Source organism: Glycine max, chromosome 2 (genome assembly GCF_000004515.6).
Source record: "Glycine max cultivar Williams 82 chromosome 2, Glycine_max_v4.0, whole genome shotgun sequence".
Classification (NCBI taxonomy): domain Eukaryota; kingdom Viridiplantae; phylum Streptophyta; class Magnoliopsida; order Fabales; family Fabaceae; genus Glycine; species Glycine max.
In genome coordinates this window covers 3,161,039-3,177,866 of record NC_016089.4, presented here as the reverse complement: position 1 = coordinate 3,177,866, position 16,828 = coordinate 3,161,039, and the positions used below count along the sequence as shown (strand labels likewise).

Here is a 16,828-nt window from a genome sequence, read left to right as displayed (position 1 = left end):
CAAATATTTTCATAAAAGTTCTTATTTTATAACTTGAAATTAAAATACGCGGGAGAGGAGAGGTATGTATAAATATAATAGTTTATATGATTTGATAGAAATAGAGAAAATATTAAATAGGTATTCATGATATATGAATGCCTATGTATCATCGTATTATTATGAAATTCCCTATGCATCTTTATCCTAATAATATATTAAAAAATTCTTGATTTTTTTTTGGGATCCGAAATTCTCATTTTACCAGGATGGACTGTCTCATTAATGTTATTTTATAAACTTGCTTCTATTTTCCTTTATACACAATCAAACAAAAGGAACAGGAATTAAAAATAATCTCTTTCTAGTTTTTCATTCCTTTCTAAATTAAACATACCACTAGAGGTTTGTTTGTTTCTTATTTTTGAAAATCTTTTTATATATATATATTATTTTGCTTAGTTACACTTTTTGGTTTTAGACATTACCATTGTGCAATTGTTCATCAGATATTTAATCTTTTAGATTTCAATTGTGTTAATTGAGTCTTTGAGTATTGTAATGGCACAATTTTAGTTTTTTTAAATATCACAATTGTGATTTTAGTCCCATAAAATTAGTTTCAACCTCACAATTGAAGGATCTTTTAGATTTTAGTTTTCTTGCATGATCTCATCTTCTCCCCTAATTCTTGTATCTTATAATCTAAAATTTAGTTTTTAAAACTTTGCTTATGAAATAGTTATTAATGTCTAAAAAATAAAATAAACAATCAAACATACCTTTAAATACTAAGAGAATTTAGCTGGTTGAATGTGCGAGTGTTACAAAAAAACCTTTAATCTTTTGATTGAACATTATAATTTACCATTTATCAGGACAAAATATTTGCGTTATTGAAAAAGAAAATGGTGTATCTTTTTTTAGACAATAATTAGAAATATATAAAAAAAATGTATCTTAATTGATTGAATTTTATGAAAAGATTTTACGTAAAAATAGCATTATCCTTTCACATTTCGTATTTTGTTAAGATTAAATATTATTTAAGTCATTAAAAGTAAAACAAGTTTATAAAAACAATATTCATTGTCATAACAAACATTCTATTTCTGGACAAAATCTTTCTACTTTTATTTATTTAAAATCAATCCTAAAAAAAATTTGTTAGGTTAACTTAACTGTATTATTTTTTTATCACGGACGCACTAAATACGACCGTTAGTCCCAACGTTCCCAAAACTTTACGAATTTCGAAAAGTTTTCGTCTTACTTACCGTTACCAACGGCCTCATGTTTCGCGAAAAAACAAAAAAGAAAAAAAAAAGATCACTCTGAAGAAGAAACCAAGAATACCACGTTTCTTCATCATTTTTCATTCCTTTCTTGATCATCATATTCATCACTGTTAATAAAAAATAAAAAAAAACTTTCTCAAAGATTCTGTAACCAACATCGACATCACTGTTAACTATGGCAACACTCGCTCCCGGGATTTTGTTGAAGCTCCTCAACGGATTGAACACCGGCGTGAAACCCACGAACGAGCACCGCAGCTCGCTCCTGCAAGTGACCGACATCGTCCCCGCCGATCTCGACGAAAAAAACCTAATCCCAAAACAAGGGTTTTTCATAAAGGTCTCCGATTCCTCTCACTCTATCTACGCGAGTCTTCCCTCGGACCAAGACGACATCGTTCTCAGCAACAAGATGCAGCTCGGGCAGTTCATCTACGTCGACCGGCTCGAACCGGGCTCGCCGGTTCCGGTTCTCAAAGGGGCCAAGCCTCTCCCCGGAAGACACCCTCTGATCGGCACGCCAGAGCCCTTAATGGGCCTCAGAGACCAAAACCAAAAGCCCAATTCTGTTCCCAGAAGAGGGTCTTGGGGAACCGGTGGCGACGGGGGTTTTAATTTTAAGCCGGTGAATTTGGACTTTGACCAATGTACCCCTGTGAAAGTGAGGAATGGCGGATTTCAACCGGTGTCGTCGTCGCCGTTGATTCGAGGGACTCCAGGCTCTGCTGTGCGGTGCTCTGTTGGTGGAGGGCTTCTTCTAGCGAAAATGAGTGATGCTAAAGCGGAAAGTCCTGCGTTGCTTAGGAAAAGTTGCGTGGTTGCTACTTCTAATTCGAAATTTGCTAGGAGCAGGAGTGTTTCTGAAAGGGAACATAGAATCCCTGCTAGCCCCTTCAAGTCAGCTGTAGGTACATTTTTCGTTTCCACTTCCATGTTTAAATGCTTAACAATAACTAATAGAGTATGTGGTGAAGAATACATGTGGTATCTCAAAAAATATAGAGTATTTGTTAGTAGTAGGGTCTTTTTTGTGTGTGAATGTGATGAATTTTTCGTGTGCAGGAGAAGAAATTCGGGACTACGCCACCACGGTTGAGAAATGCGAGAGTGATAACTTCTTCTTCTTATGGGGATGCTCAGGGTCAAAACACGGACACGAGTGTCTCTTCCTCTTCTCAATCCCAATCTCAGTCTACTGCTAATTCAGCTTTTGATAATTGCAACAACCTCAGCATACCCATGAATTTACCAGGAAAGCTGAGCTCGCTGGGAAAGGTAAAATCTTAGAAGTATTAAAGTTAGATAAGTACTCTTTGTGTTGTTTTCTAATTAAAATTGTAGTTTCATCACTTCAATAATCTATAATCTATGTTGACATTTAATAATGCAAACTTCTATTATGCGAATCACCAAGATTGCACCTTAGGAACTAAGTTGGTCCACTTTAAATATGTTGCAAGTTTTTTTTAGCTCTTTTATGATTGAACTCTACTTGTTTTTTGCTTTACAGGAAGCTGTGCAGCAAAGAGAAGTGGCTCAAAAGATTGCCCTTCAGGCTTTAAGAGATGCTTCAGCTACTGAGACAGTAGTTCGGTCCCTCAAGTATATTTCTTTGATTCTTTCAATTATTTTTTTTGCATTTGAGCTTTGTTGTTTTTCTACCAATCTAGCAACTGATGTAAAATTTCTTGTTTGTGTTTGTTATCTTTCAGGATGTTCTCGAATTTGTGCAAGTCCGCTCGAACTGATGCTCCCAAGGCTTGTTTTGAACGGTTTCTGGAATTCCATATGGAGATTGTGCAAGCAGTTAATGAAATGGTGTCCATTCAAGCTGCTACTTCAGCCTCAGAGTTGGCTCAGAAATCAGATAAACAAGAACTGCAGGTTTTGCATGAAGTTATGGACAATTGTGAGAATAGTGAATCAAACTTGTCCAAAAGAAGGGGTGCTTTGTACAAGTCAATGGCTGTCATTCCTGAAAAGCATGAGCAAAAAGCAAACATGGGGAGGCTCCTAAGATCCAGTACCAACCAAAAGGAGATTTTGGAGAAGAAAGGTTCAACTCCTCTTACAAAAATGCCTCTGGGACCTATTGTTGAAAATGATGAGAATAAGAAACCAGGAGGATCATGCAGCTTAAGCAACACAATCAAACTGGGAAAGCAGATAGAAACTGAAGCAGGAAATTGGTTTATGGAATTCATTGAGAAGGCATTGGAAACAGGTTTGAAGAAAACAAAGGATGCATCAGATGGTGATGTCAGGAAAGTTCCTCAGTCTCTCATACTGAAAGTTATGAACTGGGTGGAGGTAGAACAGTGCCAAAGTAACAAGCGGCCTGGTCATCCTAAAGCAGCACAAGTTGCTCGAAAGTTGAGAATAAAGATGAAAAATCCTTGATGATATAATTCTGTTCAAATGGTGAAGGTTCAAGATGTGTATGATACTTAGTAGAGATCAATTCTACTATCACGTGCCACTTGAGTCTTTTAAAGTTGATATTTGTTTGTAATATTCATTACTGTTTTATTATATACATATATAGATATTGTTTGGTTAGAATCTTGGGCCACTTCACTCAACTCAAGCAATTCTGAAATAAATGAAATGTCAACTTTAATTTTGAAGATTTAATTACTCACTTGGTTTTTATACTTATGTAATCTTTATCTTTTAGTATACACCTAGAAACCACTCATTTTAGTTCTCTGAGAGCAAAAACTCAAGTTTATGGCAATGACACAACATTGACCATGTCTGTGCTTTATGTTTTATAGCCGTTAATATTTGTGCTATTTTTACTTGTTGGTCTTTATATCTAAACAATGTACATTTTGGTCTTTACGCCTAAAAATATACATCTGTTCCCTACACTTAAAAATAATGTACGTTTTAGTACTATACAACCATTTGTTCCCTTCTTTGTTTCCTTCTCTTCCTTTTCCTTATTAACACTTTTCTCCTTTTTAGCAGGTTTTGCATCTTTCAAAATTTCATTGCATTAACTAATTCTCAATGACCCTAAATTGGAGAGTCTTGAGGTTGCAGAGTTCAAACGTGCTTCTTACTTAGAAAAGATGGGGTAGCCTGCGAGTAACGATTTGAGTGGACATTCCTTATAGTGTGACTTGCTTCATCGTTTTAATCTCATTGCATTGAAAAAATTGAAATTGTCATTTAATTCATTTTCTAGAACAAATAATGAATAGGTATTGGAGTTAGTTCTCAAACAAATTAGCAGCTCATCGAACATGAAACGACGAAAAATAGGAGAAAAGAAAAGAAAAAAAGAACAGGGGGAGGGCCTCTGGCGATAGTGTGGCCAAAGCATATTCGTTTTCAATTTTTTTGCAATTTAACTACCGTCAATTTCGACAATTTTACAATGCTAATTTCAATTTTGTGGTAGTGACTAAAACATAAGTTCTATTATCAAAGATTTGTGAAGCTATCAACGTATCGGTGTCGTACCGGTCACAATACATCCTTGATACGTATCCAGAAAGTATTGAAAAAAAATATTTTTAAAAGATAATAAATAAGGCATGAATACGACTAAGATACGACTTAGGTTAGGGGACACGCTTCAATCCATATTGGAATACAGTTCCAATACAGCTTGAGTATTTTTTAATTTTTTTAAAGTTTGTTTTAATTTTAATATTTTTGCATTGAAATTTTAAAATAAAAAAATGCTAAAAGGAGAAAAAATCCATTTTCATAAAAAAAATCTGCATGTTTGCATACATATATAATTTTTTACATTTTTTTATTAACATGTCAAAGACATATCTATCCTTAATTTATCTTATGGTTATATTCATATACTGTCATACCCGTGTCTTAGTATCCTATATCTAAACTTCATAGTCAAAGATACATCCATAACTAATTTGGGGTCTACTTGTTGGCAGTTTAGGGATTTTAATAAAATATCAATAATCACCGGAAACACGTTACGTTAGATTATCAATAAAGGTTGTGAAAAATACCTGGATCCATGATAAGCAGCGGAATTGATGAGTCTGATAAACGGTTAGTTTTGTATTATTTCTCAATCAAATTACCATTTTTCTTTTGGGTCCTTAGGTTTCTCGTCGGATGGGGAGAAGAGAATACAATTTCTGATTTAGTGTATTGGGAACCACAACATTGCTTTAGGTTTTAACCTGTTAGAGTTCTCATTATTCTCTAACGGACCAAATTGGTTTCCGCTTATCAAGTCCATATTAATTTTTTATGATAGTCCAATAGGCTCACCAAATTAGATCACTTTTATTGAGTCCATAAATGTAAATAACTAATATAAATGATAAATATAATATGTAGCCCACACTAATTAATTAATTAAGAATTATAAAATTCCTAATAATCTTCCACTTGAGCTTTATATTAACCTTAATCATTTATATTGAAAAAGTCTTTAGACGCGTAACCTATGTTATTTACTTTTAGACTTTCCTTAAACAATCTGGTCCATCTTATATAGTAACACAGAATCATTACAGCTTTCCTCACAATCCAACGTGATTGAGCCATAATGATCACTAATGTCACATATACTTGATGACATAAATCAAATATGGATAAACGACATGAAAATAACATGCAATGTGATCTTATTCATGTTCATTTCCAAATAGCCCAAACTTTATTCTTTATAGAGATCAATCCAAACACAATATAAATATTGCAAACAAAACAAGCTCAAAATGAAATGATAATCTTCAACTTTATTTTATAGAAAATCAATCTATACAAATATCTAAAAAACATAATGCATATATAGAACATAAATGAGACTCCCACTAAACTAAGGTACTATAAGGAGTCACTCCCATATGAGCAGTGTGCTCTTGAAAAACTTTAGGTACCAAACCTTTCGTAAGTGGATCAGCTACCATATCATTAATCCTTAAATGTTCTATGGAAATTTGTCTATTCTGAACTCTTTCTTTAAAAACCAAAAACTTGATGTCAATAAACTTTGATTTGGTTGCACTCTTATTGTTGTTGGAGTAAAGAATTGTTGAGTTATTGTCACTAAATCTTTTATGGTCTTTCAATACCGTCAACCACACACAAACCAGTGACAAAATTTCTCAGCCATATCCCATGGTTGGATGCCTCAAAACAAGCAATGAACTCTGCGATCATAGTCGAAGAAGCTATGAGAGTCTGTTTAGCAGACTTCCAAGAGATAGCTCCTCCAGCCAGTATAAATATGTATCCAGATATGGAGTGTTTGCTATCTTGACATCCAGCAAAATCAGAGTCTGAGTACCCAATGATCTCCAAATTCCCAGAATTCTGATAAGTGAGCATGTATCCTTTTATTCTCTTTAGGTAACGCATCACACGTTTTGCTGCTTTTCAATGCAGCATTCCAGGATTACTCAAATATTTGCCCAGAACTCCTACTACAAATGTTATATCGAGACGAGTGCAAACTTGAGTGTACATTAGACTTCCTACTGCTGATGCATAAGGAATCTTTTGCATCTCTATTCTTTCAAGGTCATTATTAGGGCATTGTTTGAGACTAAATTTGTCTCCTTTAGCTATCGGGGTATCTCCTGGTTTACTATCTTTCATGCCGAATCTGTCTAGGACCTTATCGACATAACTTTCTTGTGACAACCTTAGGATATCTTGAGAGCGATCTCTTAGTATCTTGATTCCTAATACAAAAGAGGCTTCCCCAAGATCTTTCATCTCAAAATTTTTCATTAGAAATTTCTTAGTCTCTTGTAAGAAGCTTATATCGTTGCTAGCAAACAGTATATCATCGACATATAACACCAAGAATGAGTATTTACTCCCACTAAATATATTTATTAAAAAACCTAAAATAGTTCTAGAAACAAATTGTGTTTACAGAAGCTAAAATCAGACTCATACTAAATCGGTGAAAATATTTATTAAAGATTTAATGTTTTAACCATGATTGAACCGATACTAAAAAGTAATAATAATAATATTAAATAATAATTAAATCAATACAATATCATAGCTTTATAACAATAAAATTTAAAATAAAACATTATTTTAAATTTTTTAACATTCAAAATATATATAAAAGTCTAAATCAAATATACCATAATTCAAAGGTTTTTAAGAACAAAATAATTGATAGAATAATTCATACATATATTTTTTTTCTGAATATAATTCATACATATTTAATCCTTACTAAATATATATTTTTATTTATCTTTAAAATATTTCAAATTAAATTTAGAAATTAAAGAATAATTTTTTTAAAAAAATATCAATTCAAATTGTTTTTTGGACTAGATTAATTGTTTCTCACCGATTTTGAAATGGTCCAGAGTTAATGGATCAACCAAACCAATCCAACTAGTTAGTCCAATTCAATCTTAAAATTTGACTTAAACTATTTAATTCTATAAATATTTTAAAATAAAATTTAATTTTATAATATTATTAATTAAAATTAATTAAGGGAAGTGTATTTAATTAGGATTTTAAAGAATTTTAATTTTTTTTAAGAAAAAAGTCTTAAAATATTCAGAGAAGGTTTTTAAATAATATAAATAAATTTCGTGTTATTCAACTAAGATTAAGATTATTATGATTTTTTACAACTTAAAAAAAGTATTTTAATTTTTAAAAGTATGCAAATTTTGATGCACTCTTTTTTATGATGAATTTTATTGGATTTTATGAAATTTTTTATGAAAAATACACATTAAACAATCTTATACAATCCGTGAGATTTCATAAGACTTTCTTTTTTTCTTTTTGTGCATATTGACATGATTTCTTTTTCCCATCACATATAATCCATTGTATATTTGTTGAAAGTGATAGACATTCATAATTTTTTACCAATGGTCAACATGTCTTGGAACATAATATAAGAGATTTTTTCAATTCTTTAAATTTGGGGGACATCTTGACTACGTGCTTATATGAACATAAGAAATATATATTTTTAATGAACATGAGAAATTGAATTATATATAAGTAGATAAATATATAAATATTCATTCATATTATTGACAAACATTGTAGTATATAATTTTTATACAATTAACATGATTGATAATTGAAGGAGAATAAATCTATTGTGCTTGTAAATATGTTAGGAGAAATTGATTAAAATTCTTTATATAAGATAAGTTTTATTTAAAGTACTAGGTGGACAAAATTTATGAATTATTGTTAATAAAAATTCATGAAATCCTTTAAAATCTTAAACATCCATAATATTTTTTCAAATTTTATGAATAGATATTTTATAAATTCATTAAAATCTAAACCACAAGATCGTAATTATAAAAATCTTTTAAAAAAAATCTTAAAAGTTATTATATTTTTACAAAGTCTTTTAAAATTCACATAAATCCTAATCTAGCACACCCCTAATTTTTACAAAATCTTTTAAAATTATTACCAAAATAATCTTTTAAAATCTTAATCTAACACACTCCTAATTTAACTATTTTTTAAGGGTAATATGGGCTAAAGTGATTATCACTTTACATATTTATTGCTGCTATAAAACAGCTGTTCAGCATTGACACTCATCATTAATCAATGAAAAAAAAAAATCTGTTCAGAAGTGATTTTCAGGACGGGCAAGGTACGAAAAATTGAAAACCATTTTAGTTCTCTGTTTCCCATCCCAGGCCACATAATCCAAAAAATGGCCTTACATTTCAACCAGATAAGAATCGCGTGCACACGCGCCTAACACTCCGGTGACGAGTGAGAGTGTCCTTTACTCCTTTTTGGCGGCATCATTTCACGTCTCATTTTCATTTCATTACGATCACTTCAAAAACAACTTTCGCTTGCTGTCTATTTAAACTCCTCCTCTTCCATCCTTTCACTTCTACCTCTTTCACCTTCTTCACGGTTCCTCTTCCTCTCTTCTTCTCTGTTAGAAACCCTAGCAAACACTGTATTTCGCTCTCGTTTTTCTGCCTCGTTCCGTGATCACTGACTCTGCCATGGCTGGTCCTGTTTCCTCGCTCGGCTACGTCAATACGGAAAGGAAATTCCTTAAGCATATCCGTGACAACGTTCACGGCAACATTTTGCTGGAGCCGGTAACCGTTTTTTTTTTCGCGCCTCCGTTCTTTGTTGAAACTTTCCTTCTCGAATAATGCGTTTCTACTTTGACGATTCTCTCTCTGTTTTCCGTTGTATAGTATTGTGCGCCGATGATTCTATAATGTAGATTCGTTGCATGAAACTTCGGATCGATGATTATGATTAGATTGAAGTAGATTCTTCAAGTATTTAAGTCTGCAATTGCTTTGGTTACCGTAATCAGAGAAAGAAAATGAGGAATTACTATAAATGATTTTGATGAAACTACTAGAGGTCTAGAATAGGAGAATATTGGTTTACTTGAAAGTAATTTGAGAATTTAATCTGTTTAGGCTAATGTATTTCATTGTAAACCTTGCTCTGTAGCGAGCGAAAGAGATTTGGAAAAAAAAAAATAAAGATACATTCTGTAATGCAGAGTTGTTGCATGAAATTTTGGATCGTTGATTGTGAGGAGATTGAAGTAGATTCGTTAAGAGTTAGAATATGCAGTTGTCTTGGTTAACGTTATCTGTGAAAGAAAATGAGGAATTCCTATAACTGATTTTGATGAACTACTATAAGTATAGAATAGTAAAATATCGGTTTACTTTAAATTAATTTGAGAATATAATCTGTTTAGGCTAATGTAATACATTGTAAATCTTGTCCTGTAGTCAACGAAAGAGATTTGAAAAAAATAAAATAAAGATACATTTGATATTCTGATATGTACTCCATTAGCTAGGGATGCTTATTCGTATGGAACACGAAAGTTTGACGTTACTGTCACATTGATGTAATTGTATAAGTAGCATATACTATTCTGTAAAAAAAAAAGAAGTAGCATATACTATATTATGTTAATTATTGGCTCGTAACTGTTTGTTTGTATGGTATCTTACTAATCATTGACCAAGTATGCAATTTATTTGGTAAAAAAGTGCATTGGAGTTTTTTCTTCACTATTCATTCAATATATTTTGGTGGAACTTGGAAACTTCTCATTTGTTTCACAGATATTCTTGAGCTTTATGGACACGGAACAATTTCAAAGGCAAGTATACGTTACCAAAAATAGAATCAAATAGTTACACTTAATGTACTCTTATTTATTTAATTTATTTCTTACGATTTTGTTCATTATGCAGACTTCGTGATTTGAAACAACTTGGTAAGTGAGCAATTAACATTCACCGCTTGATACGTTTTAAATGAATATCTATCAGGGAATAATTTTAGGATTAGCAATTAACATTCACCACCCGGAACAATTTCTTTGAAACGTGTCTTGCACGAAATATCAGCATGCTTTATCTAAGACAATCTATATTCAACTTTTTAGCTTCTCTTTATCCATTACTATGACAATTCTGCTAGCATCATTTTTTTGTGTCTTGTTTTGCATGCTATTTTATTGTCGTTGTGGGATTGGTTGCAGCTGTAATAAGCATCAAGTCATGAACCATAAAGAAGGATAGATAAAAGAGATATTACTTTTCTCTAATTGAATAGTTGTCAATCATGTATTAAATGATTATCAGTGTTTATAGAATGTGATTTTAATCATTTTATCAGTTTATACCCAAGAAACCAAGGTGATTTAAAAGTGGAGATATATTTGTTGTATTTTTTTAATTTTAAATGATAAAAGCAAACTCAATTTAAATGGACTTAACTTTATTGCCAACTCATATGATCCAGGCCTAAGTTATATGGTTTACCCTGGAGCCGTCCATTCTCGCTTTGAGCATTCACTGGGTGTTTATTGGCTGGCTGGAAAAGCTATTGATGCCATTAAAAAATACCAAGTAAATATAGTTCTTAAATTGTCTTATCTAGATACTGTTTGTAAGTTATGAGATTATATTACTTACCAATAATGCCATCCTTTTAGGGCCAAGAGCTTGGTATTGAACATACTGATGTATTGACAGTAAAACTTGCAGGTAATTGACATATCTACCAAATTAGTTCTTTGTTTTTACGAATATAATTCTACTACTCCATTATTAATTAATCATTTGTGTCTAGGATTGCTACATGATGTTGGTCATGGTCCATTCAGCCACACTTTTGAGCGTGGATTCCTTCCGCTTGTTCTTCAGGGCTCCACTTGGTACTTATTCGTGTTCTGGATAAAACAATTTAATACGGTTTTTCCCCTTTTAATCTTTTAATAACTTGCCTATTATTTTTTAGCTTCCAATGAAAATAACTATATGTTTCTAATTACTTTTCCTAAAAATATATTTAATAACTGTCAAAAAGAAAAATATTTAATAACCAAAACTGTGGATAGCAAACTTCACAACTTAGAGCTTGTTGTAAATTTTCTTGCTTAATTTTCTGTTAGATATTTCATTAGCAATGTTTCCCCCTAAAATCGAAGTTTGAGATCATAATATTTTATGAAGTTTTAGATCATGAGAACCAACTTGTATAAATTTTGTTTTTAAGTTGAGCAACCAATTAGTAGATTTGATGAATTTTAATTATGCCACTATCATTCCTTTTTTAGTTTAAATATCAAATGATGAAATATCAAAGCCTCTTTTAAGTTTGAATAACTCATTGTTTACAGCACAAATCAGTAGTTTGACATGAAGCCACACCACCACCTTTTTCTAGGCCTGTAATTGAAGCAAAATTTCTCTTCTCTGATACTGTGGCTTATAGCTCAGATATTACCTTTTCAGATGCTTTTGACATGGATCTTGCTTCAAGCCTTCAACAATAATATATTACTCTGTTATTATTTTGACTTTGTATGCAAAATATTATGTTTTGTTCAACTGTTTAATAACTTTTCTGTAATTAACTAGATCTTCACAGAACTACAATAATTTCATTCTGGAGAATCCATGCTTTTGAATTGCTAATATTAAGGCTTTCAGGTCACACGAGGAAATGTCTGTGAAGATGATAGATCACATTGTTGATCAACACAAAATTGATCTGGATTCTGAACTCCTAAAGAAAGTGAAGGTTAGACTGTAATTAGATGATTTTTTCTCAATTTTCTTTTATATGTATTTCCAAAGCTGAAATTCCATGAGCTTTTAGAAATGGCTGTTTCTTTTCATACCATGCAATGTGCCGAACACTGATGCTGTCTGCTCTTCTAGAGCTGAAATTTTCTTTATATGTTTTTCCAAAGCTGAAATTCCATGAGATATTAGAAATGGCTGTTTCTTTTTATACCATGAAATGTGGCAAGTAAATGCTTGTTGAACACTGATGCAGTCTGCTCTTCTGGTGCTGGAATGTTTTAATGAACACCTTTTTGTTTCACCTCTACTTTCATTAGTGTTGCCTAATGAAAGTATTTCACGTAAAAAAGTTTGATGTTATAATTCTTTAGGCCAATGGTTTCAGTTTCTAGACAAGGAACTTTGATGCATTTAATTCTTTTTGCAGGAAATGATCACTTCTAGCCCAGGCCATTCTTCACAAAGAGTAGGTCATCCTAGTGTCGGAGGATTTGTTTTCCTTTTATTTTATGATTTAATATATGCCATACTGCCTTCCTAACACTATTTGTTACAAATTTCCTTGTTATAAAAAAAAATACTCCTATATAAAGGAAAAGCGGTTCTTGTATGATATTGTTGCAAATGGTCGCAATGGAATTGATGTTGACAAGTGAGTTGATATTTTTCTGCCTTTCTTTCTCCTTTTGTACAACTTTATTGATACCCAATCTGTTGAGGGTAGAACTATATGTTATTCAATTTGCAGGTTTGACTACATTGTTCGTGATTCCCGGGCTTGTGGCCTAGGGTGCAACTTTCAGCATGAGAGGTGTTTATTTTTATATTCTAGGTGTGGCATTACTTTGTTGGGCTGACTGCTCTGAGTTTGACAATAGTTCACCAGTCACCAGTGCAATGATGTTGATTTCTTGAAATATGTGGCGCTTACTTCATTCCATGAACATTTTCTCAAAATGGAGTTTGCAATTTTGTAACTGAACATTTGTTTTTATTGACTATGCAGATTGATGGAGACCATGCATGTTGTGGATGATGAAATTTGTTACCGTGCTAATGATTGTTAGTACTTACTGAAAACTTTGATATCATTGTTAATGTGGAAGACTGGAAGTTATAGTACATCATTCCTGTTTAATATGTTGGTCAGATCTAACTGTTCACAAGTTATTTGCAACTCGGGCAGATCTTCATCAAACAGTCTATACACATGCAAAAGTAAAAGTGAGTATTTTACCAAAATTTAGTGATCTGAACTCGAAATCTTATTGTGTTTTAGAAAGAAAACACATTACTTTTGTACTGTTTCTTTTTCAGGCAATAGAATTGATGGTCATAGATGCACTGGTCAAAGCAAATCCGTTTCTTCAAATTACATCCTTAATTCATCAACCATCTGAATTTTGGAAGGTCTTAGTACATTGCAAGTTTTTGGTGCTTGGATTTTTTATTTAGCCTTACGGAACTCTCTTCAATTTCAGTTAGATGATTCAATTCTTAAAACGATTGAATCTTCTTCTCAACAAGAGCTGAAGGAATCCAGGGACTTGATCCAACGCATTCGAAGAAGGGATCTATACCAGGTATTCTAACTGATAAATCTATGAGGAGAGTTCCTTACTCCTTACCTTTTTTTTTTCTGTTTGTTTTCTAATCGGAAGAGAGAATTTAATACTCCTTGTGTAGATACAATAATACATGCATAGTATGTGACAAGTTGACAAAATATCTTACTCCATTTTTGTAGTACTGCAATGAATTTTCTGTTCCCAAGGAAAGACTGGACCACTTCAGAAGTATCACACCCCAAGATATCGTTTGTTCCCAGGTTGAAAAAGTTATTTATTAATAAGATCAAATTTTGCCTTTTCACTCAATACATGTATTATATGTATACATTCTCTTTTTTGGGTGCCTTGCAAAATGTGATACTTGTCTCATTATATCTCATTGCCATTTTTTTTTCAAATAGACTAATGGTGCCAATCTGAAAGAAGAGGATGTTGTTGTGAGCTATGTTAAAATTGATTTAACAAGAGGAAGGGCAAATCCTCTTGGAAGGTACTTGCTGAAGAAACAATTATTAATAAATTTAGGTATTCCTGAACATTTTCTATTTGGCAACATAATATATGACTAGTGGTATTTCTTCTTTATGCACGCATCTCCTGATCCAGTGTTAATTTTTTCAAGGTACTAATTCACTTGAATTCTCTTCTGTTATCTTTACTTTCATTTTCTTTCTTTTTTTTTGGGAAATATATTGATTGATAAATGTCTATGAAGTAAGAATTGAAATTTTTTTAATTGACTACTTTCAACTGATAATATTGCAAGATAGTGTTTGGATGTTGCAACTAACTCCAAATGTTGTGGTAGTTGATTAAGTGACATATTTTACTGAAGGCAAACAAAAATATTAAAAAATTGGAAGAAATAGAGTATCTTGAATTAGTATTTTATTTTAATCAATTGGTGGTTGGGTGGTGATTTTAAGTGCCGACTTTTGTCATAATGGCGTTTGAGTTTTCTCTGTTTATGTGTAACTCAAGTAATGTACATTTTCTTTTTTAAAAAAATATAGAGCTTCTTTGCAAGAAGCATCATCAAGTTATCATATTCCAAATAACATCTTGTATTCTTACTACCATTTTATAATTTGTTCAAATTGTTTTCTTTCCTGAATCCGCTAGTTTTCTTAATGTGTTCAGATGGCAAGGGCTCAACTGATTTATGTAATTGTATCAGGAGTACGGTAGTAAAGAAAAATTCCGCATCCCAAACGATTGCATCAGTCATCTGTTACCAGCATATTGCGAAGATGTGATAGTGAGAGTATACAGTAGGGAACGTGAGCAGGTTAGTAGCAACAAGAAGGAACATAGTACCTTCACAATTTGGAATTATTTTCAATATGCACTTTATGCCCATGAACTGATTTTTCGACATTTATTGTATAGGTGGAAGCTGTTTCTAATGCTTTTGAAAATTATCAGCTTAAGACATTTGGAAGGAAAAAACAAGTGCACGATACTCCTGAGAAAAAGAAACGTCCAAAGTACTTTCCAAGCTTGTAAGTATCTACTACTCAACAATCTTCATCTTAAGCCACGAGCGGGTCTAGTGTCTGGACCCAATAGCAAATATTAGTTGATATCTTGCGTTCGACGCTGGTTGTGTGGAGCCTCTTCATTTCCATGGAAACTTTTCCACATATACAAAAATACAGTGTTTTTGTACTTGAAGTGTTGACGAATGTGTCTACCAGGTTCTGCTCGAACAAAATTTCAATATATTGAGAAAAGGCCTAGAACGAGTAGATTGTTTAGTTATTAATTTTGATGGCAAGAATATGAAATGAATGAGTCGTGATGGTAACCTGAAAACAAGGGAAATGAATGATCTTGAATTCTCGATACTTAAATGTCTTATCGACTAGTGGACTAGTGGTTATAACATTTGATTTTTCTGTCAATTGTTTTTTAACATTTGATTTTGCTTAAGTTTAGGGAAATGATTGTTTCGTTTTTTTTTCTAAAAAAATCTTAAAAAGTTAAAATAAATAAGTGTTTTTTTCAGATAAAAAGTGATTGTTTTTGTAAAGTTAAAATTAAACAGGCACTTTATAACCATGTAACTATTTTTTCTTCTTCTTTCTAGTTAAAGTTTAGATTTGATGTTTCTAAAGTGAATGAGTAAAATAAACCCCACTTGTCTTTTGGAGTGAAGTAAATATAAATGTTTTTGTGTAAGCGTTTCTTTGAATTAAGAGGCTTTCTTGCTTTGGATTTATTGTTTTGGGCTGGGTTGTCATTCCTTCGGAAATTTTTTCTATTTTCTAATAAAAGAAATGCCTTAATTGGTTAAAATGAAATAAAATTGTACATGAATGGAGGACCAGAACCAAAAATCAAGGAAATGAGACATCCTACAAAATGGAGCATTTAAGAAATGGTCGTTAGAGATGAAGGGAAAAAAATAGTACTTCGCATGATTGAAGTCCGAGACCGACTACCTATTAAGTATTAACTAATTTATGTAAAGTTTGATTCTTATAAATTAGTCAATCATGTAAGGCCTTTTCTTCTTACACTTCACAATTCATATATCTCATCTTATACGTCCTTTCATAATGGAAAGGTTAATTTTATTGAATTTAAAATTGATTTTAATTTTAGTTAGTTAAACATAGTATGTGAATTTTATAAATATTTTGATATTGTCTTTGATTCCTACATATAAAAAAAAGTATTTGCAGGGACTAAAATCATGCACCCCATGAAAAGTATTTTAAAATTGACGCTTGACAATTTTTACCTTTGACTCTTCTATTTTTATTTTTATTTTACTTTTAAACAGTGAGAAACATAAATACACTAAAATGTAAAACCCATTACAAAGATATTAAATTATTATTTTGAATAACACAACTATAGTCAATAACTATTGTCCACCCACTAAAAACACACTTAATATCCTTCAAAACAATTTATTCTT

General features: G+C 31.8%; 2 protein-coding genes across 6 annotated transcripts; both read left to right on the top strand.

Moving 5' to 3' along the window:
• Positions 1 to 1,021: 1,021 nt before the first annotated feature.
• LOC100797400 (uncharacterized) lies at positions 1,022 to 3,836 on the top strand. Its single transcript, XM_003519771.5, has 4 exons — positions 1,022 to 2,181; positions 2,340 to 2,552; positions 2,788 to 2,879; positions 2,990 to 3,836. The coding sequence occupies exons 1-4, from the start codon at positions 1,453 to 1,455 to the stop codon at positions 3,675 to 3,677; spliced, it is 1,722 nt and encodes a 573-aa protein (XP_003519819.1). The 5' UTR covers positions 1,022 to 1,452; the 3' UTR covers positions 3,678 to 3,836.
• Positions 3,837 to 8,852: 5,016 nt separating this feature from the next.
• Positions 8,853 to 15,749, top strand: LOC100796869 (deoxynucleoside triphosphate triphosphohydrolase SAMHD1 homolog). Of its 5 annotated transcripts, none has more exons than XM_006574556.4 (19): positions 8,853 to 9,355; positions 10,358 to 10,395; positions 10,490 to 10,512; positions 11,043 to 11,149; positions 11,236 to 11,287; positions 11,373 to 11,457; positions 12,236 to 12,326; positions 12,759 to 12,797; positions 12,925 to 12,983; positions 13,080 to 13,142; positions 13,338 to 13,393; positions 13,482 to 13,555; positions 13,649 to 13,741; positions 13,813 to 13,914; positions 14,079 to 14,159; positions 14,304 to 14,392; positions 14,509 to 14,524; positions 15,080 to 15,190; positions 15,292 to 15,749. In XM_006574556.4, the coding sequence occupies exons 1-19, from the start codon at positions 9,257 to 9,259 to the stop codon at positions 15,406 to 15,408; spliced, it is 1,395 nt and encodes a 464-aa protein (XP_006574619.1). In that variant the 5' UTR covers positions 8,853 to 9,256; the 3' UTR covers positions 15,409 to 15,749. The 5 variants fall into 5 exon arrangements, 4 of the variants coding, with proteins under 4 accessions (XP_006574619.1, XP_006574620.1, XP_006574618.1 ...); XM_006574555.4 differs by having other exon boundaries at positions 8,865 to 9,355; positions 13,080 to 13,163; XR_001383758.2 differs by lacking the exon at positions 14,509 to 14,524 and having other exon boundaries at positions 8,862 to 9,355; positions 13,080 to 13,163; positions 14,304 to 14,427; positions 15,292 to 15,344.
• The last annotated feature ends 1,079 nt before the right edge of the window (positions 15,750 to 16,828 follow it).

Excerpts from the sequence above, each read along its gene's own strand:
- LOC100797400 (XM_003519771.5), top strand. The coding sequence starts at position 1,453 with ATGGCAACACTCGCTCCCGGGATTTTGTTGAAGCTCCTCAACGGATTG. Across the intron at positions 2,182-2,339 it reads CTAGCCCCTTCAAGTCAGCT|GAGAAGAAATTCGGGACTAC; the intron begins GTAGGTACATTT and ends TTTCGTGTGCAG. Across the intron at positions 2,880-2,989 it reads ACAGTAGTTCGGTCCCTCAA|GATGTTCTCGAATTTGTGCA; the intron begins GTATATTTCTTT and ends GTTATCTTTCAG.
- LOC100796869 (XM_006574555.4), top strand. The coding sequence starts at position 9,257 with ATGGCTGGTCCTGTTTCCTCGCTCGGCTACGTCAATACGGAAAGGAAA. Across the intron at positions 11,458-12,235 it reads GTTCTTCAGGGCTCCACTTG|GTCACACGAGGAAATGTCTG; the intron begins GTACTTATTCGT and ends TAAGGCTTTCAG. Across the intron at positions 13,742-13,812 it reads AACCATCTGAATTTTGGAAG|TTAGATGATTCAATTCTTAA; the intron begins GTCTTAGTACAT and ends CTTCAATTTCAG.